This window comes from Amia ocellicauda, chromosome 8, assembly GCF_036373705.1.
Source record: "Amia ocellicauda isolate fAmiCal2 chromosome 8, fAmiCal2.hap1, whole genome shotgun sequence".
Taxonomy (NCBI): domain Eukaryota; kingdom Metazoa; phylum Chordata; class Actinopteri; order Amiiformes; family Amiidae; genus Amia; species Amia ocellicauda.
The window spans coordinates 25,290,524-25,318,295 of NC_089857.1; the positions used below are offsets into that span (position 1 = coordinate 25,290,524).

Here is a 27,772-nt window from a genome sequence, read left to right on the forward strand (position 1 = left end):
GTCAACATGGGACTAATATTTGATTTTATTCCCTTTTTGTTTATTTTAAATATATGGTATATATTTTAAATATATATTACTTTATGATCCATGAGTTTATTAATAAGTTGAAAATACTACATTTCTACAGTATATTTTCAAGATATAAAATAAATGTAAAGATTACAGGCTACAATATAGTTAAAACAATATAATATAGTTATATTTTAAACATATTTAAAAAGCGTCCAATTTTGGCATGTGAAAAATATAAAGATCACACAGTTCTACTAAACATACATATTTGTTCCATATGGGAGGGAAGCCTGTTTTGTTGTTGTTTCAGACATTTACTTTATAGAATCCTGCAAATTTCTGGAAATGTTATGCAGGTGAGTAACTAGACTTACACACTTCAGTTTGCTGCTTCACACACTAGTATCATTCAGAAAGGTTCCTTGGTGTTCAATGGATAGGAAACTCAGATGAAAATCGTAATGGCAAAAAACAGGCAGATCAGATCTGTATTACATGTGCCAAAGAAAAAAATCAAGAAAATGTGAAAGACACATCTGTTTCATTTCAGAAGAAAGTAGAGAGCTATATTCAGTGTATTTTTCAAGACACTGGCATTTATTCACCCAGACAGTGTTTACAGGATGAATACTGGATATGTGATTTAATGTATCATTTAATTTAAATTCTGCCTTCAGATAAATGCTCTTTTGTAATACAAATATGACAGACCTCTGAAGGTTATCAGTTATGCTGCTCTTCTACCCACATAAGATACTGTAAGCTATCTTCAGTATAGATGCATTCTAAATTATAGATTATGGCCATCAGGGAGCACTTCATTTAACTGACTGAGGTATAGCCTGGCTCCAGATATCAAACTCATCCATCATTGTGTGTGGTGTCTTACAGAAGTTGTTGTTTTATTAAAACAAATCAAATCTCCACATAGTTCCCCCCCCCATTATTATTATCATTTTCATTATCACTCATGAGTGAGTTTCTTGTGGAACAGTAACCATTTAAATATCAAATGTTGTTTTAAATGTAGTCTTTCAATATAGATACTTCTGGTTTTAAACATATTGTTTGTTATTATTATTTTAAGATTGATAGGTTTGCTATTGACCATGATAATAGAGCACATTAAAGATGTGAAGATGGTAAAAAAAAATAATGGAAAAAATGAATATGAATGTCTCGCATGCATAAGAAAACTTGGGTTCTTTAACAAACATTTTAAAGTAATCACTCTCCTACTGGTTTCTGTTCTCCAACCTCACCTTATCAAACACAAATGACATACTTACACTGCATCATCCTTTATATTTATCATCTACTGTTGTACTGCTATTCCATTTATTGATTTGTATCTGCTTCATTGTCTCTGCAGACACTGTCCAGACCCCAATAGGACTTTCAGTAAGCGCTTAATGTTGGAGAAGCACATTCAGCTAATGCATGGCATTAAGGATACAGAAGGGAAGCAAGTCACAGAATCCATTGTTAATACAGAAGCAGCTGCAGAAAAAGAATTTTCAAAGGTATGGATTAACAGTGAGAAAAAATTAACTCATCACCATCATTATCATCAGCTTTTATCGATCCACTGCTAGATGAAGGCCTCCCCAAGAGGTTTCCATTGGTCTGGACTTATATAGTCGCTTTTGCTGGTCATGCCAGCAAAGCTTCTGGTTTCATCTAACCATGTACTATGTGGTTGTCCTCGTGGTCTTTTCTCTGTCATTTTCTGAGTCATTGACATTTTAACATTTACACTCTTTCATACATATGTTTGTTCTTGGACCAATTTATTTGTTTTTCTGTCTATTCTTGTTATTCCAAGCATACATCTTTCCTTGCTTTTTTGTTGTTGTTGTGTACAGTTTCTATATAATTTTTGCATTTGGTGACCAAGTTTTGGAGCCATATGTGAGCACTGGTAGTATACATTGTTTTTTTTTTTTTTTGTTTTTTTTACCAATCTACAGGCAAATGTGTAGATTTATTTTTTAATAGCTTGTCATTTCCAGCCCATTTTTACATTTATTTATTTATTTATTCCATACGATCTCCAGGCTGATTTTTTTTTACCAAGGTAGACATGAGTGTTGTTTAAGTTACATGAATTTGGTTTAACTCAAGGTAGTTTTGGATCCAGTTATCTTACTTGCATCTGAAGCTAAGGTCACACTACATGATTTATTGCCCGATTTTAGCCTGATTTGACCATCCCGTCAAATCTGCACTGCTTGTCATGATAAGCATCTTGGTCGGGGTGCGTGACTACTACAGATGAAAGTGTAGTGTAAGACGGTCCACGATGCAATCACTTGTCCTCTGATCCAATCGTAAGCTAGTTGGAGCCTCTTTGACTTTATTAAACATATTTAATGTTTACGACTCGATAGACATGATTCGTGTAGGGTGACGTGATCACCGTCATACGGAGAACGGCTGATTGAAATAAAAAAAGAAACAAGAAGAATAAACATGTCAAGAGTACTGCAAATACTGCAAATAACTGAATGTTTGGGGGCAGGTTATTTAAAAATACTTTAGTACAGGGAAAATAATCTTTTCAAATACAAATACCAGTTAGTATCTGAATATATTACAGGCTGTTGCCCTCACCTCCCCAGCCATGTCTTCACCCACTTTTGGTTTTTGCTACGCTTTTTGTGTATGTCCGCACAGACAAACGCAAACAGCAAAAAGCGGCGAGTTTGTGGTTGCGTTCTTGTTGCGCTGATTACCGCAGTTCTGTTCAGATCTGCAGAATTCCACCAGTCCCATTGGTGGAGCAGCACATATCTGGACAAAACTGCAGACTTCTGCGCTATGTCCAGGTCCGTTTTTGTTTACTATTTCTCTGGATGGATCACGCGTGTTTTTGCGAGATTTGGGGAGTTTCGAGGCTGTGTCGGCGATTCCCACAACAAAGGATTTCAGATCAGTCATTATATGTGTGATCACCTGTACTTAAACGATCGTGTGGTGTGCATTCCTTCACGACGCAAAGGACATACATTCTGTGTAAACTTAAAGTGTGAGTTGCTCACCGTTCTCAAAATCAGGTCGGATTGTAGAAATTGTGTAGTGTGTTCCTAGCAAGAGTTCTTTAATTTGAAGCTGTATGTCTTCAAGTGTTTTGACAAAGATGACCATGTGATCTTCAAATTGTAAGTTGTTTAAATCAGCTTAGTTTATCTTGATTTTTTCTTCCGAGTCCAAAGTCTTCAACACTTTCTCAAAGTGTAAATAGTTTTGGAAAAGATTGTGTCTCCTTGACGTATTCTCTTGATCTTGCCATTGTCGTAGTGGATCTGTTTGTTGAAGTGGCATTGTTGTACATATATATTTAATAAGATGTATGTACATTCCCGCAATGTAGGGTTCTTATCTATTAGGAGACATTTTGCACTTTTGGACTTTTTTTTCTTTTTTTTTTATTAAATTATTGTTGAACTTATATATAACATAAATGTACATATTTGTAATAGTTTGTCTTTGTTTATAGGCTTCCAGCCCAAAACGTAAGCTAGAAGAGACAGTTTTGGAGTTCCGTCCCCGAGGGGCTATTACACAGCCCCTAAAGAAGCTAAAAATTAATGTCTTCAAAGTGCACAAATGTGCTGTTTGCAGCTTTACCACAGAGGACATAGTGCAGTTCCACGAGCACATTCCCCAGCACAAATCTGACGGCTCCTCCTACCAGTGTCGCGAATGTGGCCTTTGCTATACTTCCCATAACTCACTTTCCAGACATCTCTTCATAGTCCACAAACTAAAGGAACCACAGCCCGTCTCCAAGCAGAATGGGGCTGAAGAGGACAGTCAGCAGGAAAATAAACTGAGCCCAGAGGACGCCACATCTGACGGGCTGTCGGAAAGGAAATGCAAAGTCTGCAGCAAGACATTTGAGACAGAAGCTGCCTTGAACACTCACATGAGAACACATGGGATGGCGTTTATCAAGTCAAAAAGACTGAGCACGGCAGAGAAATGAATGGAAGACTTATTTTAGGATTCGACACATGTGTTTTGTGACACTTATCATCCATTTACAGCAATGTGCTGTAAATACAATGGTACATTTAAGACTGCTGTTACTACTAAAAATTACACCACTTTCTCTTATATATCCCTTAAGTGTTTTAAAATACAAAACAAACCATGTATTTAAAAGCAATTTATGTATATTTAAATAAAATCAAAAAACACATTTTGTACACTTTATGCAAAGTGTTTGTATGGGTGTTTAATAGATTTTTTATAGGAAATTTAATTTAAGTTTTCTGTGTCAGAAACAGTCATTTTCTTGTCACAAGTCGGAAATGTTAGATACTGTGAAGATGGTATATCTTGATATTTATTCTATAACCTCACAAAAACGCAGTATTTTATATTGCTACTGCTGCCAAATGTCCAAGGAAAATTTGTCTAGTTGAATAGCCATTCTGAAAAGAATTGTTTTAAAGGAAGAAAAACAAAAAAGACTAGGCCAGACTTAAGATTACTTTGATATACTAAACAACATTATAAGAGTTCATTTTGTGACATTAATATGACTCATTCCTATTATGGTAATATACATTGAGGAACAAAAGTCACCCTTTTTTCCTAATAAAAGAGGGATTGGCTTGACACCAGCAGTTACTAAAGGAAATCTTGTGGTTACAAGCTTTGCAGATTTTATTTTTTAAGATTTCGTTGAGGATTGTGCAGGTATGCAATACAGCACTGTTCCTGAACCAAGAAATTAGCTTTCATTGAGATTCAGCTGCACAGTGTTTTCTGTATTTTTGTTATAGTCTTACAGTACTGATGTGGTGTAGTGCAACATAGTTTTGCTACAAGGTTATTCCCTTAAACTAATTAAGTCTCCAGAAGTGCTCCTCTATACACTACATGAGTTGCTTGTGCTGCTACAGCTTATATATCTATTAGGAACCAGTGGAGCTTATGGTATGGGAAAAACATTTTGAGAGAGAATTTTGGTTTTGGTATGGGCAATATTTAGTTTTTTCCCCAAACTGCTTTTCTGTCTTGTGGATGAATTAGATGTGGCAACACTAACTTTCTTTCCACACGTCTTGTGTCAGATTCAAAGAAGTCTGATAAGCACTTATATTTATATTAGGTATTAGTTTTCATTATTTGCAAGCACATGTTTTTCTGCCCTTCACATTGTGCAATTGCTGAGTGTGGGGGACATAGACATGATATCAACATTGTATCTTTGTGACATAAGCTGAGTAAATGACATGGTCCATCCTGGTCCAGTCCAGTTTCTCCATAGCTGAAACAAGTGTTCATAAAAGATCTGCAAACCTGAAAATTGAAGATGAATGTGCCAAAATAGTCCTATTTTAGTTAAAAATGTCTAAAAAGCTCTCTATGACATTTTCCTTTGCATATAAATGACATGGTGAAAAAAGCAATAGGCTAAACTTTATTAATCTGTATGTGTGAGTTAGACTTCCTACTCAGCGATCCTGGTGCTTCAATACTTCATGGATCCTGTCTGAGCAGTAGCATTCATTACAGCTACAAATCTCCTTTCTGTTATTCCACAGTTTCCTTTAGAATCCCGCCTGTAAACATCCACATGGCCTGCCTTGCTTTGAAACACCAAAGAAGCATATTTGTTGAACAAATACAAGAACTATCAAACTTGCTGGTTTTGTTTAAGTACACATTTTATTGAATAAGCAATTGCGAGCTTAAATGAATGGGGTTTCAAATTTTTAATACTGACTGGAATCAAAAATTGATCCGCCTAAAGAATGTGTTTGTAAATATCAAACTGGATCATGCCATCTATTCTTTGTGGACAAACAGCTGTAGCAAAAAAATATTACCAGTGTCTTTAAATATTGAACAGTGTTTTAAAATGGAAAACAAATATCAAAACATTGTATAAAAAGAATTAAAAAAAACAAAACTTTATAATAGTTAGATTTTATTTGTTTTCTTTTATATGAGTAATATGTATTTCTTCAAAGGACATACTGTTTTTGTTTGTTTTTGTTTCTTTTTTTACATTTTTTTAAAGAAATATTTTGTTTAGAGAATTAATTGCATGGGAAGCTGTAACAGTTGTTACCTGTTTCTTAGAATGTGTCTTGCTGCTGTTAGGTTAGATGTCAGATGTTCATGTACAAGATGTTATTCATGTCAATAAAATATGGAACCTGCCCACTAGTCGCTATTAGTTCCATCAATTTGTTATTGCTTATGTGTATCCATGTTTTGCTATATTTGTTTAAGACTCTCTCCATTTAAAGAACACACAGCACCTTTTAAAATAAACTTCAAAAAGTGATATCAGTGCTATATCATATCATATCATATATCATAATCTAAACATTATATAGCACTGCCTCGCAGCTATCACACAACATTTTCACAAAAATTCAGACATTTGATCTAAGATTGTGATGTGGCTGTGGTTGGCATTACCTTTTTGCAATGTTATTATTCTAAGTCGGTCAGACAAAAGTTGTTAGTTCTAGGTGCTTTTAAATTAGGTAGCACTAGATGATATTGTATAGATGTCATAAACGGTACTATTTTACAATTCCACAGAAGCACATCTGTAACCATAAACCATAAATAATAGCCTTATAGAACTCATCAATACTGTTCTCCACATATTAAACCAAATTTAAATTCTAAACATTTTTACATTGTCCCAGTTTCATTTCACAACATTGTCAGATCTTGAACGGAATGGTTGCAGAAACCATGTTGCAACAGCATTCTAACACATTACACAGATATATCTGGGAATTTCCACTTTTAAGCTATACAGATGTAATTTCACATAATCAGAATTTTTTAACAAAGTAGTCACATTCAATTGTTAGCTGAGTGTGAGGTCCTCCTGGCCTGATAAAAACCTCACAGAGCAGTTTGAGATCTATAGTCCAGACACTACAGGTTCAAATCAGGCTACTGAATTGCTGACGGATTTCCCACAGAGGAATGCACAGTTTGGATAATAGAACAGCAGATCGGTGGCAGTGATGTGACGTGACTCTTGCTGTAGGGTAGCCCACACTATTCATACTAAGGGGTGACAAATGTAAAGTTGAAATATCTAATGTTTAAATAATAAAGCACAACATAGTTTTTCTCCACGTCTCAATCTTCACCTCCCACCCCTATTTAGCAAATTGTCATGTGAATGAAAGGGCCACCTGCTACCCAGAGAGCCCTGCTTCAATCTAATAAAACACTTTGTTTTAATAGTGTTGAAATCACTAATAGGTAAGCAAGTTTCAACAAGTTTAGTCTTTGTCATTGCAATGACCACACCATGGGTACGCAGCCTAGAATTTTCTCTCTCAGTTTGGAAATGGTTACCAAGTATGATATTTCAGTGGTGGGCCACCTACAGCCTGCTAGCTCCCTCATTGTTGCCTGTAAAACATCTCTGAGTTGAGTGGTGCACACTGACAAGAGAATATAACAATTGTGCTGATTTGACCATTGGCCAAATTTGTACACTTTCTAAAACTTTTTTTTTTTAAATTATTATATTGACACTTTTATTAATGAATAATTAAGCTTTTAAACTCATGAAATATGTGTCCTGTTTTAATTGTATATAGGCTGATTTGTATAGGGCTTGTGATTACTTTACAATCATGATTTCAAGCTTTCAGTCTGCTGAGTTGAAGAAGGGCCACTCATTGGCTGCTCATTAGTATAGGTTGCCCATCACTTCTCTAAGGCAAAGTTGCCAATAGGCCCTCCACTGAGATGATGTAGAAACATGCCACTTTTCCTGCTTTTTCACTGAACCTCGCTGAAGTAAATTAATCTTGCTGGTTGTTGGTGCTTTGGTGTTAGACATGTTTGGATGAATTGTGTTTTACTGTTACAAATTTAAAACTTAATTTAGTTAAAATGGTAATGTACTGGTCACATGTATTTTGATGTATTTGTGTGCTGCTTGTAAAAAAAAAGTAGAAAATGCATTTACTTTTTCTTGTAGTACTTTTTTCACCATTCAGTTTCAACTCCTCAGCTCTTTTACTATTCAGCCTTTATACCCTCGATGCTCTGGCACTTGCCACTTCAGCACGTACACTCTCAAGGCCCCTAGGCGTTTGCTGCTCCAGTACCTGGGGCTTCAGCATAGATACTCTATCAGCATTTAAGGCTTTCTCTCAGAATGGCAATCCGGTGCACGTGCAACTAAAACATTCTGGAGCAAATACCCTTTGTTCCTTAGCCATGGATATTCCCTTGACACTCTTGTTGGAAGCCACAACCACAGGCTCTCACTCAAAGACCCTCACAATCACTGCACTGCCTGCCTGGGTTCAGGCCAGACTAGATCTGCAGTACTTGATCATTTCTTTTGTACTTTGTGCACTTTGTGAGATTTCCCCTTCCTCTATAGGGTCTGTCACTGAGTTTATCCACTATTAGGACATCTCCTCCACCAAGGAATCTTAAGCTGTCCATTGATCCCACTCCTACAGCCATGTGTCAGCAACCTGCAGAGGTTATGCCCCTTTCCCTGTTGCCTTGCATCATCCCTTACATCTCCCCAAAAAAGGTCTGCTATGTTCGCCTCTAATATTGATCTTAGCAAACAGGAAAAGTCTTCAGTAAAAAAGATTATATTCTGCTACCAAGTGATGATGATGATGTTAATGAAAAATGTTTATATTCAGACTGTCAAGATTGGTATGAAGATTACAATTTAAAACACGTTCAATTACACAATTGTAACTTAGATTGTGAACTCACTTAATGCCATAGTCAGTGCACTTGACCTTATAAGGCAAACAATAATTTTAGTTTTCTAATTAAGAGCAGGTGACTGACTATCTAAGATTTTCTTACCCTAGAATAGTGCAACTGTCCCTCAAAAAATTAAAACAATGACCACTCATTATATCATATAAAACCTAAATAATATACTCTGATATTTCAGCCAAACCTCTGGCTTCCATGAGAGACACACAGAATAGATGTTATTTTTGGTATAGATTAAATAACTTCATTCAAATCTCACCTGTAATACACCAGTAAACATTTAAGCATTTTCCTAAGTAAAATGGCCTATTTCAAATAAGCGTTGAAAATGAATGTCACACCCTTTTCAAATTATCAAGCCAACCAACATACTCCAACTGTCTGTCTCAAAAATATTAATCAAATATAACAAAATAACTATGACTTCAGTTAAAATCAATTTAATACATACCCCAAATGTTTCACATTTAACAGCATAAAATCACATTAAATAATTGTCTATAAACCTGGTAACACTTTACAATGTGTCTATTATCTAACAACTAATATCTAATCTAGTCAGTAACTAATGCACCAAAAAGTCCTGAAAAGTATTTGTTAATGTTAACTAATGAATTAGCTACTGCATGAATTCATTTTTTGGTTTGTGTTTCTTCATGTGTGTTGAAATTGGATGTAGTAGCTAATCTGAACAAGTTACTTATTTAACATGAATAAGCATTACCCATTTCAAGAACAACATATGCAGATGTTTGTTAATGTTAAAGAGTTGTCAAAATATTCACCATATTTTCCATGGCGAATTTAATGATTTTATGAAATAACATTAAATAACTTAGTTAACTTAAAGAAAAAGATTATAGACATGAGCAGTGCTAACTGATGTTAACACCTGCATAAGGAGCACAAGTAATGCTTGTTATGAACAGTTTGTTCTACATCAGGCACTACCAAAAGGGTTAACCAATGCACTGATTAGCTTACCATAATGTGTGATGAAAACTATATATATAGAATAAATCAATCTCATACAGTTACAAAATGTGCACAGAACAGTGAAACAAATATTTCTTGTGTACCATGACTACAGTTTCAACATTTTTAATGCACAGAAGGCAAGGATAATAAAGGAACACCAGAATCCCTTTAATTTTCTGTTCCCTTATAGGCGGTATGTGAAAAACATGTTTATATGACTCAAAAGCTCTGGAGTTTCTGGAATATATGTTGTACAAAATAATAATGATGTGTTGTTGTTTTATTTTTCACTTTAAATATCTTTACGTTTGCAACCTCTGTGGCAAACAAAGGTACTCACCTTTGTTTGCCACAGAGGTTGAAAATGTAAAGATATTTTTTAAATTCACATTTATTTGTATTTGGTTCATGACAAAGATGGTCATTTCCTTATCATACTTTAATAGTGATTTTAAAGGCAGGTTAAGCTACACAGATGTCAAAAGCAAATATCCCAAAGATGAAATCTGTCTACCTTATACAAAAAAAAAAGCTTCCTGCTTAATTATGAACGCACAGTCTTCAATTTTCATGGATATTACTTAACTCAGTTTGTGTGATGATTTTTTTTTCTGTTTTTCAGATCACATGTCTTTTTCCAGCATTATTTAAACCAAACTGATTAACTATAACTCACAATCTCAACATGTTATCTCTGAAGTGCTTTCCTGTCCTTTATCTTGTCGTATGCTGCAGTGCATTTGAAGGAAATATTTCAAGGAAATGTATGCAGGACACTAAAATGTTTATTTCAGATCTAAATATGGAAAAACCAAGAGAATATGCTGTGCTGAGTAAGTACACTTTGTTGTTTAATGTTGGATGATCTGATAATGTTTAATGTTGTAATGCTCTGTAATGTAATGTTCAACAGAATGATGATTTATTTATTGTAGTCAATGTTTGATTTCTGGAAATTTAGTTTATGGGAAGAACATATGAACTGATGGTTTAGGAACTACTATGGCATAATTGGCTTAATTTCCTTAATGTATAGATTACCCTGAAATACACCATTATAAATATTAAACATATTCCACTTTTATTCTTTAATTGTATTGTGTTCATGACATTAAAAGTAAGTAAAGGAAATGTTTAAATAAACATTCATCATGTATCATCACTAAACAAGTTCCTGTCACAATCACATGGTTCTATGCATTAAAACAAGTTCAGAATGTATTTATGCGTTGTTGCACAAAATTCAAAGTTTATATTTTTATATATATATATATATATATATATATATATATATTCTAACTGTGCAACAGAATGTGGCAAAGATGCCCATCACAATGTGACACATATGAAATTATTATATAAAGATTCTTTATTTACCCTCCAGAGACGTGAACAGAGACCTGTCGCACCTATTTAAAATGAGAGGATATTCTGAATCTAAGCTTCCATTTTTAATTAGTTTTAGCTTTTTTTTATTTTTTATTGAATGTCCCAATGGATTTGGGAAGACAAAGAACAAAAACAAAGCACTAAGATGGAGGTATTTGAAACTTGTAGAACAATGTGTGCTTTTATGGACTGATAGTAGTTCCAGAAAATTGTCCGTCAAGGAAATTGAACATTGGATCAGTTGAAACCACACCAGGTACACAGCCTGTCCTGCTCCTTGCACTGGTGTGTGTGTCACAAGCTAAGCCACTGTTTCTTTATCTCCTCAACTTCAATGATATTAAAAAAATAAATAAATAAAACACCTTGTCGCACAAAACCTACACCTCACCATAAAGACACAAAAGCAGAATGCAGGTTCATCATTAAACTATTTATTTGAAAGTGCAAATCTTTGTAAATAATGTGAGTCACATTTTTGTTGTTATAGGAGAATTCTAGCTGCCATACATCTGTCTATATTTATTTGCTTTGTTGTATACTTCTTCGTGGTTAGACACACAGATGATGAGCTTTTCCATCAATCCACGTCTTCCTGTCATTTGTAATTTTTAACGCACGTAAAAATTGATGTTTTCATTCCAAAATGTACGCATCACCATCGTATGACAATCACAGATTTAGTGTGCAAGCTGAGATGCAAACTAGTTTTTTTCTAATTTCACGCACGTAAATATCGGATGCATCATCGGATCCAGTGTGCAAAGGCCTTTAATGTTACAAATCATTGATTCACAATTAATAAAAGATTAATAATACATTCTCAGTTTGAAGAACAATGATTCAGCCAAGGAAACAACTATAAAGATGACTGTCTGTAAAATTGTATCAGTAAGCAAACTTTCGAATGCCACTGCAGTGACAGGAGAGGTTTACCAGACCCTTTCCCAGATCAGCAGTCATAAAGTCTTAACTAGTGGAAGAAATACTAACATATTTTATCAGCAAAGAGTCATCCAATCTTATTAGTCCAGTCAGGTAAATGTCAGATGATTTTAAAGCTCTATTTGGGTGTTATTATTTCATGAGGACACTCGGAAACTCATTTTACATCTGATAATCATGTTTTCTTTTGCAAATTAGGAAACTAAAGGCAGGTAGCATAAGAGGCAGTTTGGCTTGTCTTGTATGTATTGGGATTATGGGGGCAGGCAGCAACCCTATCTGTGACAGTACTAGAGGTCACTATGGTTAATTGAGAGATGAGAGAGTTCAATAAGTGGTGCTATTCATCAATATAATCGCAGTTTATGAACAGACAATATATTTAAGTAGATTTAGTGTCCCAATAAGACACGATTTTCATTCTGAACTTAATTATAAGCATCTTCTTTTTCCATACCTTAGTGGATTTATCTGACAACTAATGTGCAAAATAAATTAGGTTTCTGTACACTGCTATCTTATATTATTATTATTATTATTATTATTATTATTATTATTATTATTATTATTATTATTATTATTATTATTAGAGAAGTACAAGGCATCAATCATTACAAGTTCAACTTAGCTAAAACATAACAATTCAAAATACATTTTACAGATTCCAATTTACAATTTACACAAGTACAGTAAGATACTTCCTACATCCTGGATGGTGAAAGCTAAGTGCTGTCAAGATGTAGGGTTACAGACGAGGGCTATGGGAAAGGGAGCAAGGAGGAAAACAAGAACGAGAGGAGCATAATAAGCTGAAGTGCTATCTAGCAGGGATAGAGGACTAATATTACAAGTGCTGTCGGAAGAGATGCGTCTTGAGTAAGCGCCGCAATGAGGTCAAGGACTCTGCTGTTTTGACTTCAGTGGGCAGGTCGTTCCACCACTTAGGGGCCAGGGATGAGAAGGAGTGGCTCTGGAGGAGGGAGAGTGGAGAGGAGGCAGAGTTAGCCTTCTGGCACTGGAGGAGCGCAGTGGTCTGGAGGGGATGTATGGAGAGACGAGTGACTGAAGGTAGCTTGGTGCAGTGTGGTCAAGACAGCGGTAGGTGAGGGTCAAAGTCTTGAACTGAATGCGTGCCGGAAGAAGAAGGAGAGAGTGTGGTAGATTCCAAGGGGATCGAGATGGGGAAAATATTATATTGGGAGAATGGTCAAAATAGTGATTACAGCTGTATTAACTGTAAAGAGTCTAAGGAAACCAAAAGTATTCTTGGTTGGTATTGAGATTAGCTGCGCTCTGTGATGTACATGTTGCACTCCCTATTCATGTTAACTGTGCTGCCCAACCTGTACTCCGAATGGAAACCATTAATGGTTGAGCTGCTTGTTCTACTCTTCTCTTTGCAGTGTATGATGCTTTTGGGAAAATGGGGAGTGACTTTGAAGGTGGAAACATCAATCGACCTGGCTCTCCCCATGAGTGTTTATTAGTCCAGGCACACAATTTCAGTGGCCAGTACTGTCAAGTCATTTTAAATCAGGTAAGGTGGCTTTCGAACAAAGCACAATAATTAGCTCTGGCAATTAAGATGCAGTTATGACCAAGTCACAACTGATCATAACTTAACCCTGCTTCAATATGTATGACAGCACATAGATTTTAACTGAGGATTCTGCTATTCTGCTAAAGTACTGGTGGTCAAATGTATTCTGAATATCTATTGCACTACCAAGTATGTGACATCAAAGAATCAGTGTCAAAAAATACATTTTATCCTCACTGGACAGACTCTTCAGAGATTTAAGCAAGGATAGCTATATTAATATAGCAATTGTTATTGAGAAAGAATGTGTGTGTTCCCTTTAACTTGACACAGGACTTGTATAGTTTGAAAGCATTTTTGTATTTCTGTATTTCCTGTATTTCTCATTCCCCTAAACATACAATTGTATTCCATTTACTCTTGCTAATAAGAATAAATCAGTACTTGAGTCAATAAGTAAAAGGATGTGTTGCGAATGCAACCTTGGTTTTCTGAAAAAGGAAGCACTGCCCAAGGTGGAGAGGTTTCTGCACACTTCCGTAGGAACCTGATTGAAAACATCACTCTATCAAAGCTGCCATTGGCCCTTGCACTCGTCACTCAAACAGGTCCCTTCCCACTTTTCCATTGTCTGTCCGAACCAGCACATGTCTGTCCCGTAGGACTGGCAGGAAATGGCGTAGTCCAAGGAGCACTGCTTGTAGCTCCAGGACGTTGATATGGAGGGCCCGTGCGGGCTCTGTCCACCTGCCTCGGACTCCACGTCCGTTGCAGACAGCTCCCGAACCTTGTTTGGAGGCTTCTGTCATCATGACTACTCAATGGTAGACTGGCCCAAGGGGCACACAGAGGGTCAGATTGCAAGGGCTCCGCCACCAACGAAGTGCCTTCCAGTGTATGGAAGCAACTCTCTCTGGTGCCAGCATGGTGAGCATGGCAACTGAATCGAGGTGCAGTCCGAGGAACTTTGCCTGTTGTGTTGGCGTTAGATGGCTCTTCTCTCAATTTACCTGGAGGCCCAATCCAGATAAGTGGTCTAGAATCAGGTCCATGTGGTTCTGAACCTGCTCCCTCGAGTGAGAACAAACCAGCCAGTCGTTTAGATAGTTGAGGACGCGGACCCCCTGACAACACAAGTGGGCTAACACCGCGTCCATGCACTTGGAGAAAGTGCATGGGGTTAGTGACAGACCAAAGGGGAGAACAGCAAACTCGAACTCTTGGCCTTCGAAAGTGAAGTGGAGAAAGTAAGCATCTTTCAGATCCACCATGGTGAACCAGTTGCCTAGCTTGATGGCCTGGGACATGGTGCACAGGTTGAAGCGCATCTTGAAGCACAGGACCTTGAGGTGGATGCCGCCATCTTTCTTGGGCAATAGGAAGTATGGGGAATAGAATCCCTCCTGCTGCTCCGAAGGGGGCACTTCACGGAGTGCTCGCTTTTCCAGGACAGCGGCGAGTGCTGCGCACTGCAACAGGTCCCTCACTCGCGTCCACACCACGCCTTGGAAGGGGGGCGGACGTACTTGGAATTGTAGGGTGTAGCCGACTGATATAATTTGGAGCACCCAAGAGTCTTGGGTGCGTTGTTGATAATATGAGAGTTGCTGGGGGGTGTAAGGGTGAGCCTCAGGGACAGGGCTCGGGTGGCGGGGGAGGTGGGGTCAGGCCAGGCCTCCTCCTACTATGAGCTGCCGTGGGCCAGGGTGGCCAACCTGGGGAGCGCCTGCCTGCCAGTGAGATCCTGGCAAAGATCGGCAGGAGGGTGGGGCTGAAGCCTAGGCTGTGGCCTGGGAGCCGTGGCTGGGCATGGGGAACTACAGGGTAGACCCGGGCCAGCTGCAGAGACTGCTCCCATTCTTGGAGGGTAAAGGATATCATCTCCTCCACGGTGGGACTGAAGGTAAATCCCGGCGAGATTGGGGCATCCATCACGCGGGTTCTGTCCGCCTCAGGGACGCTGCGTGCCTGGGACAGCCAGAGTTGGCAGCATGCCACAACAATGGCTGCCAGTGACCGCCCCGTTGCCCTAGCCCTGTGATGCATCATAGTCACCAACTGGTCCACTGGCGCTGCGATCTCCGCGATAGGGGGCGGGGTCGGTGATGCATCCTCCTGTTCTGACTGCTTGACGAGCTGAGCCACATATAGGGCCACATCATCGGAGCAGCGCCTCCGTGACGTGACACTCTCTGTTGGGGCAAGACAGGTCGCGTGGCTCCACTGACAGCGGAGGCAAGGAGACAAGCATGGCTATGGTGGCTACGGAAGTCCACCCTGGGTCCTGGCATAAGCTTCCCCTGTCCTTGGTAGGGTGGGAGCTGTTGCCGGGTGGTTCCAAGTTGCCCTGAGTTCTTCCAGGAGGTCAGGCAACAATGGGAGGGCCCGTGTTGGCCGCCGTGAGCGCTGACCCCTTTCGAACATGGAACACGTGTTGGGGGGGGGGCTTTGCTGCCTGAGCCTGTGCTGCCTGTGCAGCCAACAGGGCGCAGATTTCGTCCATTCCGGTGTTGAGAGCAAGGATGGCCTCATCGCGTTGCCTGTCCATGGAGCCTGATATCCCGGGCCGACAATGTGACAGGGAGGGGCCCAGCGATGACACGGGAGAGGAGGAGAGCGCCCATGGTCAGTGCTCCATCACTCTCCCTTGTCACTCACATGCACAGGTGGGGGCACATGCGGCCGTGGGTATTAAAACATCATCCATACCGTGAAAAACCAAGGCCTGCACACATGGACAAGGAGGCGTAGCAGTGCTCTTTCTCAGCGAGCTGAGAGAGCGAGATCTCCTGCAGCCGCAGCTGTGGGCTGTAGTGCGGGCGCAAGCTGGAGGAGGAGCACCTTACTCTTACTACCACCTTAGATCTCTTACTACCACCGAGGCTTTAAGCCAGGCCGCCGTGCCTTGGATTTTACTGCAGCTGCTAGTGCTCCTGCTGTGAAGGAAAAAGCCCTGTGGACAAAAAAACAGCACAGCACACAGTCGGAATATATAAGACACTATATATAGACACAACTATTTATTTTTAAATGTCCTATTTGTGTTCCGAAACTGAAACCGAAAACACAGACAGAGCCCTGGAACCTAGATGGAACAGAAATCAGGTTAGCTATCAAAATAACTAAACAGACACACAAATAGAGACACACAATATTAATATGGTGGTGAACGACACAGCCATAAAGCCAACCAACCACTATTAAAGAGTCTAATGCACAAAAACACACAAGATACAGAGAGAGCATGTTCTTGGGTCCAGCAAAATGGTAAAAGAGAAATAGCCTGCGCTGATTCCACCTTTTATCAAACAGGAAGTGGGAAGGGACCTGTTTGAGTGATGAGCACAGGGGCCAATGGCAGCTTTGATAGAGTGACATTTTCGATCGGGTTCATATGGAAGTGTGCAGAAACTCCTCCCCCTTGGGCAGTGCTTCTGAATTGAAAGATAACAACAAGAACATAAAATCAGTTTCCCAGTTGCTTAAGCATTGTGAATCATCTATGTTTTGCGATATATTTTTTCACACAGGATCAAGTAAAGTACTTTGTTGGTATATGTGTCCCTGATTCCTGTGATGAAGTTGAAGTACAAACACTAGTTGTTTACGGTAAGTGCTTCCTCCTTGCCACACAACCACAGCTTCACAGAAACTGTAGCCCATGGTTGCCTTAGCTCCACATTTTAAATTAACAACCATGACAGTATTGAATCTGACAAGAATATATATATATATTATTTACTTAAGAAGTGTTCCACATTTCATAAAAATATTAAAACATTAGCACTTTCTAATTCCTTTGCTTATTGCATGTGATAGAACTCAATAAAGTTAAGTTAATATTTTTCCAGGTGCCATGATATCTATGACACTATTTTAATAGTTACATTTACTGTTTTATCCATCTTTACATTAACCCCCTTGAACATTGGCAGGACTATCCTACACCTCATCCTCCAGACGGATACAGCCACATCCTTCAGCTTCTGTGTAGGAGAAAGGAAATACACAGGAGGGCATATAATCACTTTTTTTCCCTCTCTTCTCTCTATCTCTTTTAAATTTTGTTTTGGCAGAAACATTCCAGTATAAAAATAGGTCAATGGTACCCCCTATTCCATCTGTGTTCCTTCTGGACTCTTCACAAGATGTTTACATGACTGAGTGTTTTGCTAAAAGTGTATTCCCAGATGCATCTGCTATGATTTGTCTGTAAGTATGAACTTACAAATAGAAATTGCATCCTGATAGGTTTTTCAACATAGTTATACACTACAAAGTAGCACAGAGAGTAACATGCTCATTTGCCTTTGCTTTGTAGAGGGATGTAAGTATAGTTTAAGTTATGTGTGTTTCACTGAGGACACATATATACAACTAGAAATTAATGTATTATTTAATTATTTAATTATTTCTGGGAGCACTCCAATTCAGCCTCGTTTTGTTAATTTGTGGTGAACTGGAAGTATATAAGGAGTTGTATACTACAGGGTATAATTAAAGTATTAAAGTTCATTAATGGTCTTCGTAAAATTGATAATACATTTGAATTATTATTATACATAAGAAAAAACAGAATTCACAAGTTAAAAGGAAATCTAAAGCTTTAATGGCCTATCAGTTAAACACATGTGCTAAATAAATTGACCTATAAAGTGATTTGTTAGTGTGAATAATAAAGTTATTCAGGATTATCCTATAGAACAGTTGAGACATGACACTTTACACAGGAAATGAGTAGTTAGGAAGTTAAAAAAGCTAAAAACCTGTCTGCTGCAAGTTGAATTATTAATTACACAGTGATTCTGTCACCAAATGCTAATCACATCAAATCACAATACTACTACTACTACTACTACTACTACTACTACTACTACTACTACTACTACAAATAATAATAATAATGTCTATACTGCTTGCAGGCTTGTGTGCATTGTGTCAACTGCAATACCTCTTGGTGCAACCATATACACTGCTGTTCTCAAATGGAAACGTGGAAGAGAAATCCTACCTGGGACTGCCATCACTTTTAAATGCAATTCAAACCATTATGGAACCCTCCCCTCAAAGGACATACCAAACAGCAGTAAAAATGGCAGTGCGGTTAAGGAGAACTGTAAACAGGAATGCAGTGATGCTGAAGAAGTCAACAGCAAAAAGAGTAAGTAAGATTTATGTTTTTGTCTTTGTGTAAACCACACCAGGGGTAAAACCTAATTCAAGTTTTGACCCACCCTCCAGAGGGATTTTCTTCCTAACTAATACTCATCAAATACTGTTTTTAATTTGGCATTTGAGGGTGTGTTAAACTGTAAAGTTTTATGTGGGCCTAATCTCAAGCTTATTTAAGGTGGTAATTTCTGTTTACAGTTTTGAATGCATTGTGGTACTGTTTGAATCCAAAAAAATAAACAGATAGTAACACAAGAAAGCATAAATGTCCAAAGCAGGGATTTGTTGAATTAATACAAAATTAACCAAAAACCATCTATGCTGAACTCATAACAGCATGTAAACACAGCCATTGAAGTTGAATCTCTGGGATCCATCACGAAACAGCTGGATGCCAATCTCGGACTGCTTAGCTTCTAAGCAACAAGCAAAGCAAGATGAGCTGAATAGACTCCTCTTGTTTGTAACCCTTCATAATCTGCATTTTTAAAGCTCTGCTATTTCCATTACAAAAGGTTTCTGTTCCAATCAATGAAATTTGAATGAAACGCAATACCTCCAATTAGCAAACTCTAATGGCAAGAATGGGGAAGACTAACATGAACCTCTTAAGGAATATAGCACTGCACTACATATCAAAACAAGTAGTGCAGTAATATACAAGTTCACTTGCTATAAAAAGGCTAATTTACTCAATGCCAGTTGAAATAACTCTGGCATGTTAAGATGTTCTTAGGTTTACATCTTTCTTTAAACATCTCTGGAAAATGTACCAGTTGTTTGTTGATTTTAGGCATTTTAACTTATTCCATTTCATAGTATTGCATTTTTGGTATTATAATATTTCAAATATATTTCAAATATTTATTCTCTTCTTTAGACTACTTGTATACTGTTTTGCAAGGCTTATCCCTGCAGAACTGGGTCTCAGGAGCCTTGTCAACAAGAAGCATGAAGGGGAGTTATTCTTCACTCAATGGGATCCGTGTCTTGAGTCTTCTCTGGATCATTTCTGGACATAATGTTCAGCTAAGTGCTTGGAACAACTTAGGTAGTGTGACATCAAAATTAATATGCGAGACATTTAATATAACAACAAAAAATTAACTAAAAACTCAAAAAGAAACATCAACAATTAGGGTTCAATATATATATATATATACAGGCCCCTGCAAAATCAAATTAATTATGGTACAAATTATTTCTTATTATTGTAGTGGGATATTTTTATAATATCTATGCAGCTATTGTTATTGTTTATGAAGATTAGAGTTATTAAGCATTACTATTAACATATAAGTTTAAAGATTTACTATTTAATAATTTCCAGTTATTTGTAGTGATCCATAATATTTCATAATTTAATGTGTTTTCTCTTGCAGATAATTTTAAGCGATGGAAAGAGACAGTCGAGAGTAATCCCTTGTATGTCCTTGCATACAGTGGGCCTGTCTATTTAGCTGTAGACACTTTTCTGCTGCTTGGGTAAGGACTTCTCTGCTGAATATACTTTTTTGCATTATATGTCTAGTAAAAATTATGTAATTGCCACCAAATTAGTAGGACTACACCACTACTAATAGTAATACAAACACATGCAGCAGTGATTAGTAAAAACCCTAAAATTCTACATGGCAACAAACAACAGGAATGCAATGTAGGACCCCTCTGTGTGTATCCCTTTAATAACACTAATTAGAATTTGAAGTGAGGAGTCAACTTGTGATATTTCAATAAAGTGCCAAATATTGTAATTAGAGTAGATTTGTTAATTAGATGTATTTCTGTTAATAGCTGTTTATTTTGTATTCTTGTTCCAGTGGTCTTTTGAGTGTAAAGTCTTTCTTCAGTTTAATTCAGAAAGCAGATGACACCATGAGTGTATCACTGGTTGCAAACTTTTGGTTCAAAAGGTTTAAAAGGTATGTTTCTGATTATATATATATATATATATATATATATATATATATATATATATATATTGTACATTAGGCTCTTCACCAATTAAATTAATAATAAACTATTGTTTCTGTATTTCAATTGTGCTCGGAAGAATCCAGCCACTCCACCTTTACATAGTGTGCCTATGTATCGGGCTGCTCTCCATTATCTCCAAAGGCTCCTTCTGGTTCATCGTAGAGTTTGGGATAGACAACTGTAAAAAATACTGGTGGTCAAATGTATTGCTTATAAATAACTTATTCACAACTGCTGACATGGTAAGCTACATTTCACTCATATTGCATGCCCCTTGCACTTACAAAATATCAATGCAAAGGAATATTTTCAGGCAAACTGCTTTTTGCAAGTAGTTGTAACACTGTAATAGACTTCCTAGCAATGCTTAATATACATGTACTCTACTACCTTATTTAAACCATAAGTCTTAGTACTGATGTAATTCTACATGAAACAAATAACGTTAATATTGGCTAATAAGACACTCTTTGTCTCAGTTGTATAACATGTAGGTTTCCTAGATAAGGGGTGAAGACCCAAGGTATTGCCTGTTTTAGTGTCTATTATGACAGTGATTTATTTTGCTTTGAAGTGTGCACCTTGGACTTGGTACCTTTCTGCTGATTTCCAGTTCTATATCACAACTCCTTTCCTTATTTTCCTCTACAGAAGGTAATGCAACTATGCTATAAGTATTTAATTGCTATATAACAAGGCATGTTTTAATCAGGAAGCTGACTGATATAATGTGAGATACTAACAATATGTAATTTACACCTTTATGTTGCAGGAGCAAATATGCTATGATTGCAATAGCAACCATTCTCCTGCTAATCTCCTGTCTTGTTGGAGCCTTGCTGACTGCTTTCCTACAGCTACCAGTGCATCAACCGACTACATTGTAAGCCTGTTATGAATACCCACAGGACAGCATGTATTTGGCCAAGTCCAGCTTGCCTGTGGCTGGTCACACCAATGATTCCTATAGCTTACTGGGCACCTCTATGGGTCTGCATTGTCATCATTGACAGTTGAAAGACTCTTCCCCACCATACTAGAGCTCCTGTTGTTTGATCTGTGAATTTGCATTTTCTAGAGACACTTGCCAACACATGTACTGGAGGTTGTTTATTAGCTGCCTACATCCTCCCTATGTTAGCACAAGAGTCGCAGTGGTGAATTGATTTGACAACTGACGATTCCAATTATTAAAGAAACAAAATATCTTCCTCTTCCAATTCAAAAAGCCATCAACAGTGTGAGAAATGTGTCACACACGAGGGAGGTTCTGAGACTTTATTTATGTCAAAGCTGCTGACAGGCCCTTTAGTGGGATGAAGAAGAATCATGTCCTTTTTCCATCCTTCTTCACTGAATTCCACTGAACCTCAACTCTTGCTTCTCTGCTCGTGGGAGTCTATGGAGAGTACATTTTCTGTCTCAAAAGAACTTACTGCTAGTAAGTGTAAAACATATATTTATTATATAACTAAGGTATTTTCTGCACTAGTCTTGGTTGGCAACAGGCAGCTTCCTCTTCCTCTGATATTCTTCCATGGTCTTCTCTAGATTTCTTTGTCCAGATGGACTGTTAAAGGTTTTAACCGGACCAATCATATGTGAGCACATCTATAATATGAGCTCAGATCATATGACACCATGGACTCCTTAGATTAGTTGGTTTGCTGAGATGGTAATGAAAATGGTTCCCTTTCTGCCTAGGACTAAGGTCATAAGATGAACTCAATAATTACATTAATCTTATCTGTTTACATGGGTGCATACCATAGTTACCATAGAATGGTTAAGCTACAGGCTGCCAGGAGACAGACGTGGAGGGAGAAAAGATCTCTCATGATAGCGAAATATGCTCTGCTTTAGCATATCTTACAGAATTGTGTGATACCAGAGAGGTTCTTACCAAAGTATGCAGCATCCAAAGACATAACTCTGAACATCTCGGTACTCAAGACATCTGGGGCACACATCAACTCCTAAGAGCTCCAATTGATCTTCCTTGGCCTTTGTCACCTCTACCCACAACTCTGGGGGAGTCACATACTGGTGAGGACAGAATACATCGGAAGTGGCAAATATCTATCACAAAGGTGGCCAGAAGTTGATGAGTCTTACTGCCTAGTCAAACCAGTAATCTTTCCAAGTGACCCACCTGCCCCATTGAAATAACATGGAGGTGGGCCGGGCCCATTGGGGTGGAGTCTTCACCCTGTAGTGCTGCTGGTCTGTGATCAGGGGCCTCTTTCATCAACACTTCAATGCTGGATCTCTCCTAGTGTTTAGACTTTGAGCGATCTCCTATGGGGATTCCCTCTACATCTGAGACTCCTTGTGTTATTCACACTTCTGAGTATATTATAGTGTGCTGGTGCCATGGCACAGTGTGGTCTGTACTTCCTTGTGGGGCTACAGACTTTGGTCATTATTAAACGTCCCTGAAGAGCTGCGTGTGTGCCCTAAAGCCACCTTACTTCCTACTTTGTGAAAGCCAGAATAAGCTATTCCCATTCTGATGATTTCTCCTTGAATTGAATGACAACATTAGGATGCCATGCAACCCTAATTGTATCATCCAGAAGCAGAAAAAAGTGGAGAGTTTCTGGATCAACCAACTGAAGGGCATATCAGCAGCTTTAACATAAAATCTCAGAACCTCTCACATGCATGGCACATTTCCCGTACCAATTACACTTTTTATTCTTTCAGAGAACCAGGGTTGCATTGCAAACCTAATTTTGTGTTTTATTATGAAGATATTGGCCTGATACAGACTTATTGATTATGATATAACAATAGGCAGCTTTCAATATATATTTTACAAATCATACTGTTAGCTTAACAGTTTGTTTTCTGCAGATCATTTTGCATAGAATGTGATTGGCACTCTTAGGCCCTACCTAATTAAAACCTGGAAACAGTGATCTTGGTTGAATTTATGACAAATTGACTCGGCAAAATAGCTTTAAGTCAGAAGTCTATAAGGCTCTCCAGACAATACTTTTCTTCCAAATCCAGCATTAACTTTGTCTTTCAGGGCCTATATCAGCTACTTTCAGTATTATTATAACAAACCATACACAAGATATGGTTCATATTTGGTTGGGATTCTTCTAGGAATATTAATGAAGACTAAGAAAGGTGACATTTTGGAACATAAGGTAAGATTATTTATTATAAGTTTACTTCATTCCATACTTTCATCTTCTTATTAATTTCTACATGCAGATCATAACCAATCAATATTGCTGCCTAAACCATTTATCAAGATCATTACCACACATTTTACTCTTTAAATGTGTCAATATTAAATGTAATTTGATCAGTGTCTCCCAGTCCACAATAATGTACAGGGGTGGCTAACAATAAAGTAACTGTTCTATTGATTTAAACGTTTGTATTATGAATATTATTTCTAGAACATAAGAACATAAGAAAGTTTACAAACGAGAGGAGGACATTTGACCCATCGTGCTCGTTTGGTGTCCATTAATAACTGAGTGATCCAAGGATCCTATCCAGTCTATTTTTAAATGTTCCCAAATTTTCAGCATCTACCACATTGTTGGGGAGTTTGTTCCAGATTGTGACTACTCTCTATATGTAAATGGCTGTTGCTGATATTTAAATAAATACATATTCAAACGGGTGACAAATTAAAGGAAAAACCTGAATAAATGAGTGGAGGAACATAACAAATGCAGATGCCTCCAAACAGGTGTACTGCATGATACAATTAAGCAGTTAACATCCTATCATGCTCTGTGGCATGTATAACAATGCTGAGCAGGCCCAGCTGACCTTGATTTTGGATCAAGATGGCAAGAGGAAATGATCTAAGTGACTTTGAAAGAGGGGTCATTAAGGCAGGAGCTTCAGTCACAAAGACGCTCAACTGGCTAGTGTTCTCAACAAGTGGGAGTGTGTGACGACACCAAGAGAATGGTACAGGCCTGACAGATTGACCCCTAAAGTGAGGGGGTCTGGAGGCTTTGTTACACTGTATAGGGTTTTTCATGGTTTGGTTTCAAATAGGTTTTTCATGGTTTGGGTCCACTTGTCCCCTTAGAGGGAAGGGTTACTTTAAATCATTACAAAGTTTTTCTGAGTGATCACCTTTATCCTATGGTGACATTTCTATCCTGATGGGAGTGGTCTCTTCCAGGATGACAATGCCCGCATCCACAGGGCATGAATGGTTTGATATGTATGAAAATTATGTGAATCATATGCTATGGCCTTCCCAGATCTCAACCCAATTGAACACCTATGGGAGAGTTTGGACTGACATGTTAGACAGTGCTCTCCACCACCATCATCAAAACACCAAATTCGTAGAAACCATGCCAAGAGCATTGAAGCTTTTCTGGTGGCTCGTGGGGCCCAGTACCTTACTGAGACACTTTATGTTGAGTTCTCCTTTAATTTGTCCCGTCTGTATAAATATATATATATATATATATATATATATATATATATATATATATATATATATATATATATATATATATATATAGAGAGAGAGAGAGAGAGAGAGTTAGTGTTTGCTTGGAGATCATGTGACAATGCTTTGATGAAAGTAACTAAGCATCTTGTACTCTGAGTACTTTTTAAATGAGCTACTTTTTACTTTTACTTGAGTTGTTTTTTTTATACCAGTACTTTTACTTCTACTTTCATCGAAGTAGCAGTACTTCTACTTGAGTAGGATTTTTCAGTACTCTGTCCACCTCTGATAATGTATACATGTTTTGTTTTGTTTTTTTTCTATTCTTGCTGTTATATGCCACTAGCAACAATCAAGACACACTGCAGAAACAGTACCACTCAGTCTTTGTCATCTCCTAATATATCGTTTGATACACTGCATTGGGAAATCAATCTCACAAGTACTTGTTGTTTATATTCAGTGGCAGGTTGTCCTCGGCTGGATTTCAACTTTCTCTGTCATGGCTTTATCGGTCGGCCTGGCATACGTTTTACAAGAGGTCCCTCAATACCCCTCAGCAGCTCATGCTGTTTACCAGGGCCTGCATCGCACTCTGTGGGCACTGGCTGTAGCTTGGATAATATTGGCTTGTGAGGAGGGATATGGAGGTAAATTTAATTATGGGGGGCCTTTTATTTTGTGAATTGTGTATTTTCGTGGTAAATATGGGGTATGAAGTATTAAGGTAAAGGTCTAGTACAGTTAGGTCCATGAATATTTGGACAGTGACACAATTGTCATCATTTTGGCTCTGTACGCCACCACAATCAATTTGAAAGGATTGTAGACTTTCACCTTTAATTTGAGGGTAGTTACATCCAAATTGGGTGAACAGTGTAGGAATTACATCAATTTTTATATGTGGTCCCCCCATTTTAGGGGCTCAAAAGTACAAACTAACATAATCATGAATTAAATTGTGAGTTTCAATACTTGGTGGCAAATCCTTTGCAGTCAATGACTGCTTGAAGTCTGGAGCCCATAGACATCACCAGATGCTGGGTTTCTTCCCTGTTGATGCTCTGCCAGGCCTGCACTGCAGCTGTCTTTAGTTCCTGCTTGTTATTCAAGTTATTCAACTTTTTACCTTTTATCTTTTCTGAAAGGTTTTATCAACAGATTTCTTTCACTGAAAATATGGGTCCCACTTTCAAATATCAGCTTTGCCTGCTACATGATTCATCCTGTTCTCATTATTTTATACAATGGGAAGCAAGAGACTTCAATCCATTATACAGACCTCAACTTCGTAAGTAATGTATATTTTATCTTTATCTGTCAAAATAGAATTTAGAGTGCTGACAAAAATATTTCTTATCACTTTGATACAATGCAATATAAATACTGGTATCTCTAATATGAACTAATTACCAAGACGTTCAGTCGGCAATGAAAATGTGTACTACATTTTCTCGTCTAACCTTCTTATATTTTTATGCCTGTTCTGAAAGCATTTTTCCCTTTCATTTACAGTTTTACCTTTTCATGGCCAACCTCTCTCTGACAGTCATTTTGGGATACGCATTAACTGTGCTGATTGAAAAGCCATATTTATTCCTGAAGAACTCTGTTTGATAAAGTATGGCTTCTCCCCCAAAAGAAGGACTCAAATGTACTGCACCAAAGATGTAACACAAGTGAATTGTAATGAGTGAAATGTATAGATTTTGTTTTAAATGCATTGCTAAATATTGTATTTGCTAAATTAATGTTATACTTTGTTGGATTATTTTGTGTATTTTTCATTTCAGATTTCAGATATCCATGGTGAAAAACGATCAAACAAAACAAAAATGCCAACACCTTCTAATATTTAATTTAGAAAAAATGTAGTGTAATGCAACACAAACATCACAGTAAAATCTTACAACCCCCCCCCTCCCCTCTCTCTCTTTATAAATCATCATCAGCAGAAGCAGCCTTTATCAATCCACTGTTGGATGAAGGCCTCCACAAGATATTTCCACTTGTTTCAATGTATAGTATTTCCTTTCAAGGTCCTGCCAGAAAAGCTTCTAATTTCATCTTCCCATCTTTTATGTGCTCTTCTTCCGTGTCTTTTTTCACCTCTTTGATTCCATTCTATAGCTTCAATTGTCCATCTTTGCTCTGTTTTTCTTGCAATGTGTCAGGCCTATTGCCATTTTAATATTTTCACTCTTTGAATGATGTCACACACTTCCATTTGTTCTCTTTCACAAAGCTATTAAACATGACTTGGGTTTTACTCATTCAGTTTTAGACCAGTTGTCTTGCATCTGAGAATTCTTGAACTCCCAGCCAGTTTCCTAAACCCCCACCTGAGATCCATTGGTAATTTTCAAGAATTTGCTGTTTCTTCTCCAGCTTCTTTCAGGATCTCCACTGGTATAAGCTACTTGTTGTGGAATCACATCTAGTATTTCACTTTTGTCTGTTGAGACCTCATCTTCTTTAAAAAAAGTCACAGGTCACAAAAAGCTGAATAATGTAGGCAATCAGATGTGGCAGTAGTCTTTCCTGATTAGTTGATT

The 27,772-nt window shown here is 37.7% G+C and overlaps 2 protein-coding genes across 2 annotated transcripts in view; both read left to right on the forward strand.

Moving 5' to 3' along the window:
* znf532 (zinc finger protein 532) overlaps positions 1-6,194 on the forward strand; it is a 36,315-nt gene extending 30,121 nt beyond the window's left edge. The window contains exons 10-11 of the mRNA XM_066710788.1: positions 1,388-1,538; positions 3,515-6,194. Of these exons, the coding sequence (XP_066566885.1) occupies positions 1,388-1,538; positions 3,515-4,003 (640 nt within the window). The 3' untranslated portion in view covers positions 4,004-6,194. The remainder of the gene's footprint in view (positions 1-1,387; positions 1,539-3,514) is intronic.
* A 4,218-nt stretch (positions 6,195-10,412) lies between these two features.
* On the forward strand, positions 10,413-27,466 carry oacyl (O-acyltransferase like). Its single transcript, XM_066710789.1, has 15 exons — positions 10,413-10,583; positions 13,488-13,621; positions 17,155-17,233; positions 17,701-17,836; positions 18,547-18,785; positions 19,677-19,847; positions 20,179-20,281; positions 20,617-20,718; positions 20,850-21,015; positions 21,348-21,427; positions 21,546-21,656; positions 23,808-23,931; positions 25,681-25,867; positions 26,366-26,508; positions 26,733-27,466. The coding sequence occupies exons 1-15, from the start codon at positions 10,436-10,438 to the stop codon at positions 26,832-26,834; spliced, it is 2,025 nt and encodes a 674-aa protein (XP_066566886.1). The 5' UTR covers positions 10,413-10,435; the 3' UTR covers positions 26,835-27,466.
* The last annotated feature ends 306 nt before the right edge of the window (positions 27,467-27,772 follow it).

Coding starts and splice junctions, on each gene's coding strand:
- oacyl (XM_066710789.1), top strand. CDS start 10,436: ATGTTATCTCTGAAGTGCTTTCCTGTCCTTTATCTTGTCGTATGCTGC. Junction 10,584..13,487: donor AAGAGAATATGCTGTGCTGA/GTAAGTACACTT, acceptor TTCTCTTTGCAG/TGTATGATGCTTTTGGGAAA. Junction 20,719..20,849: donor TGGTTCAAAAGGTTTAAAAG/GTATGTTTCTGA, acceptor TGTGCTCGGAAG/AATCCAGCCACTCCACCTTT.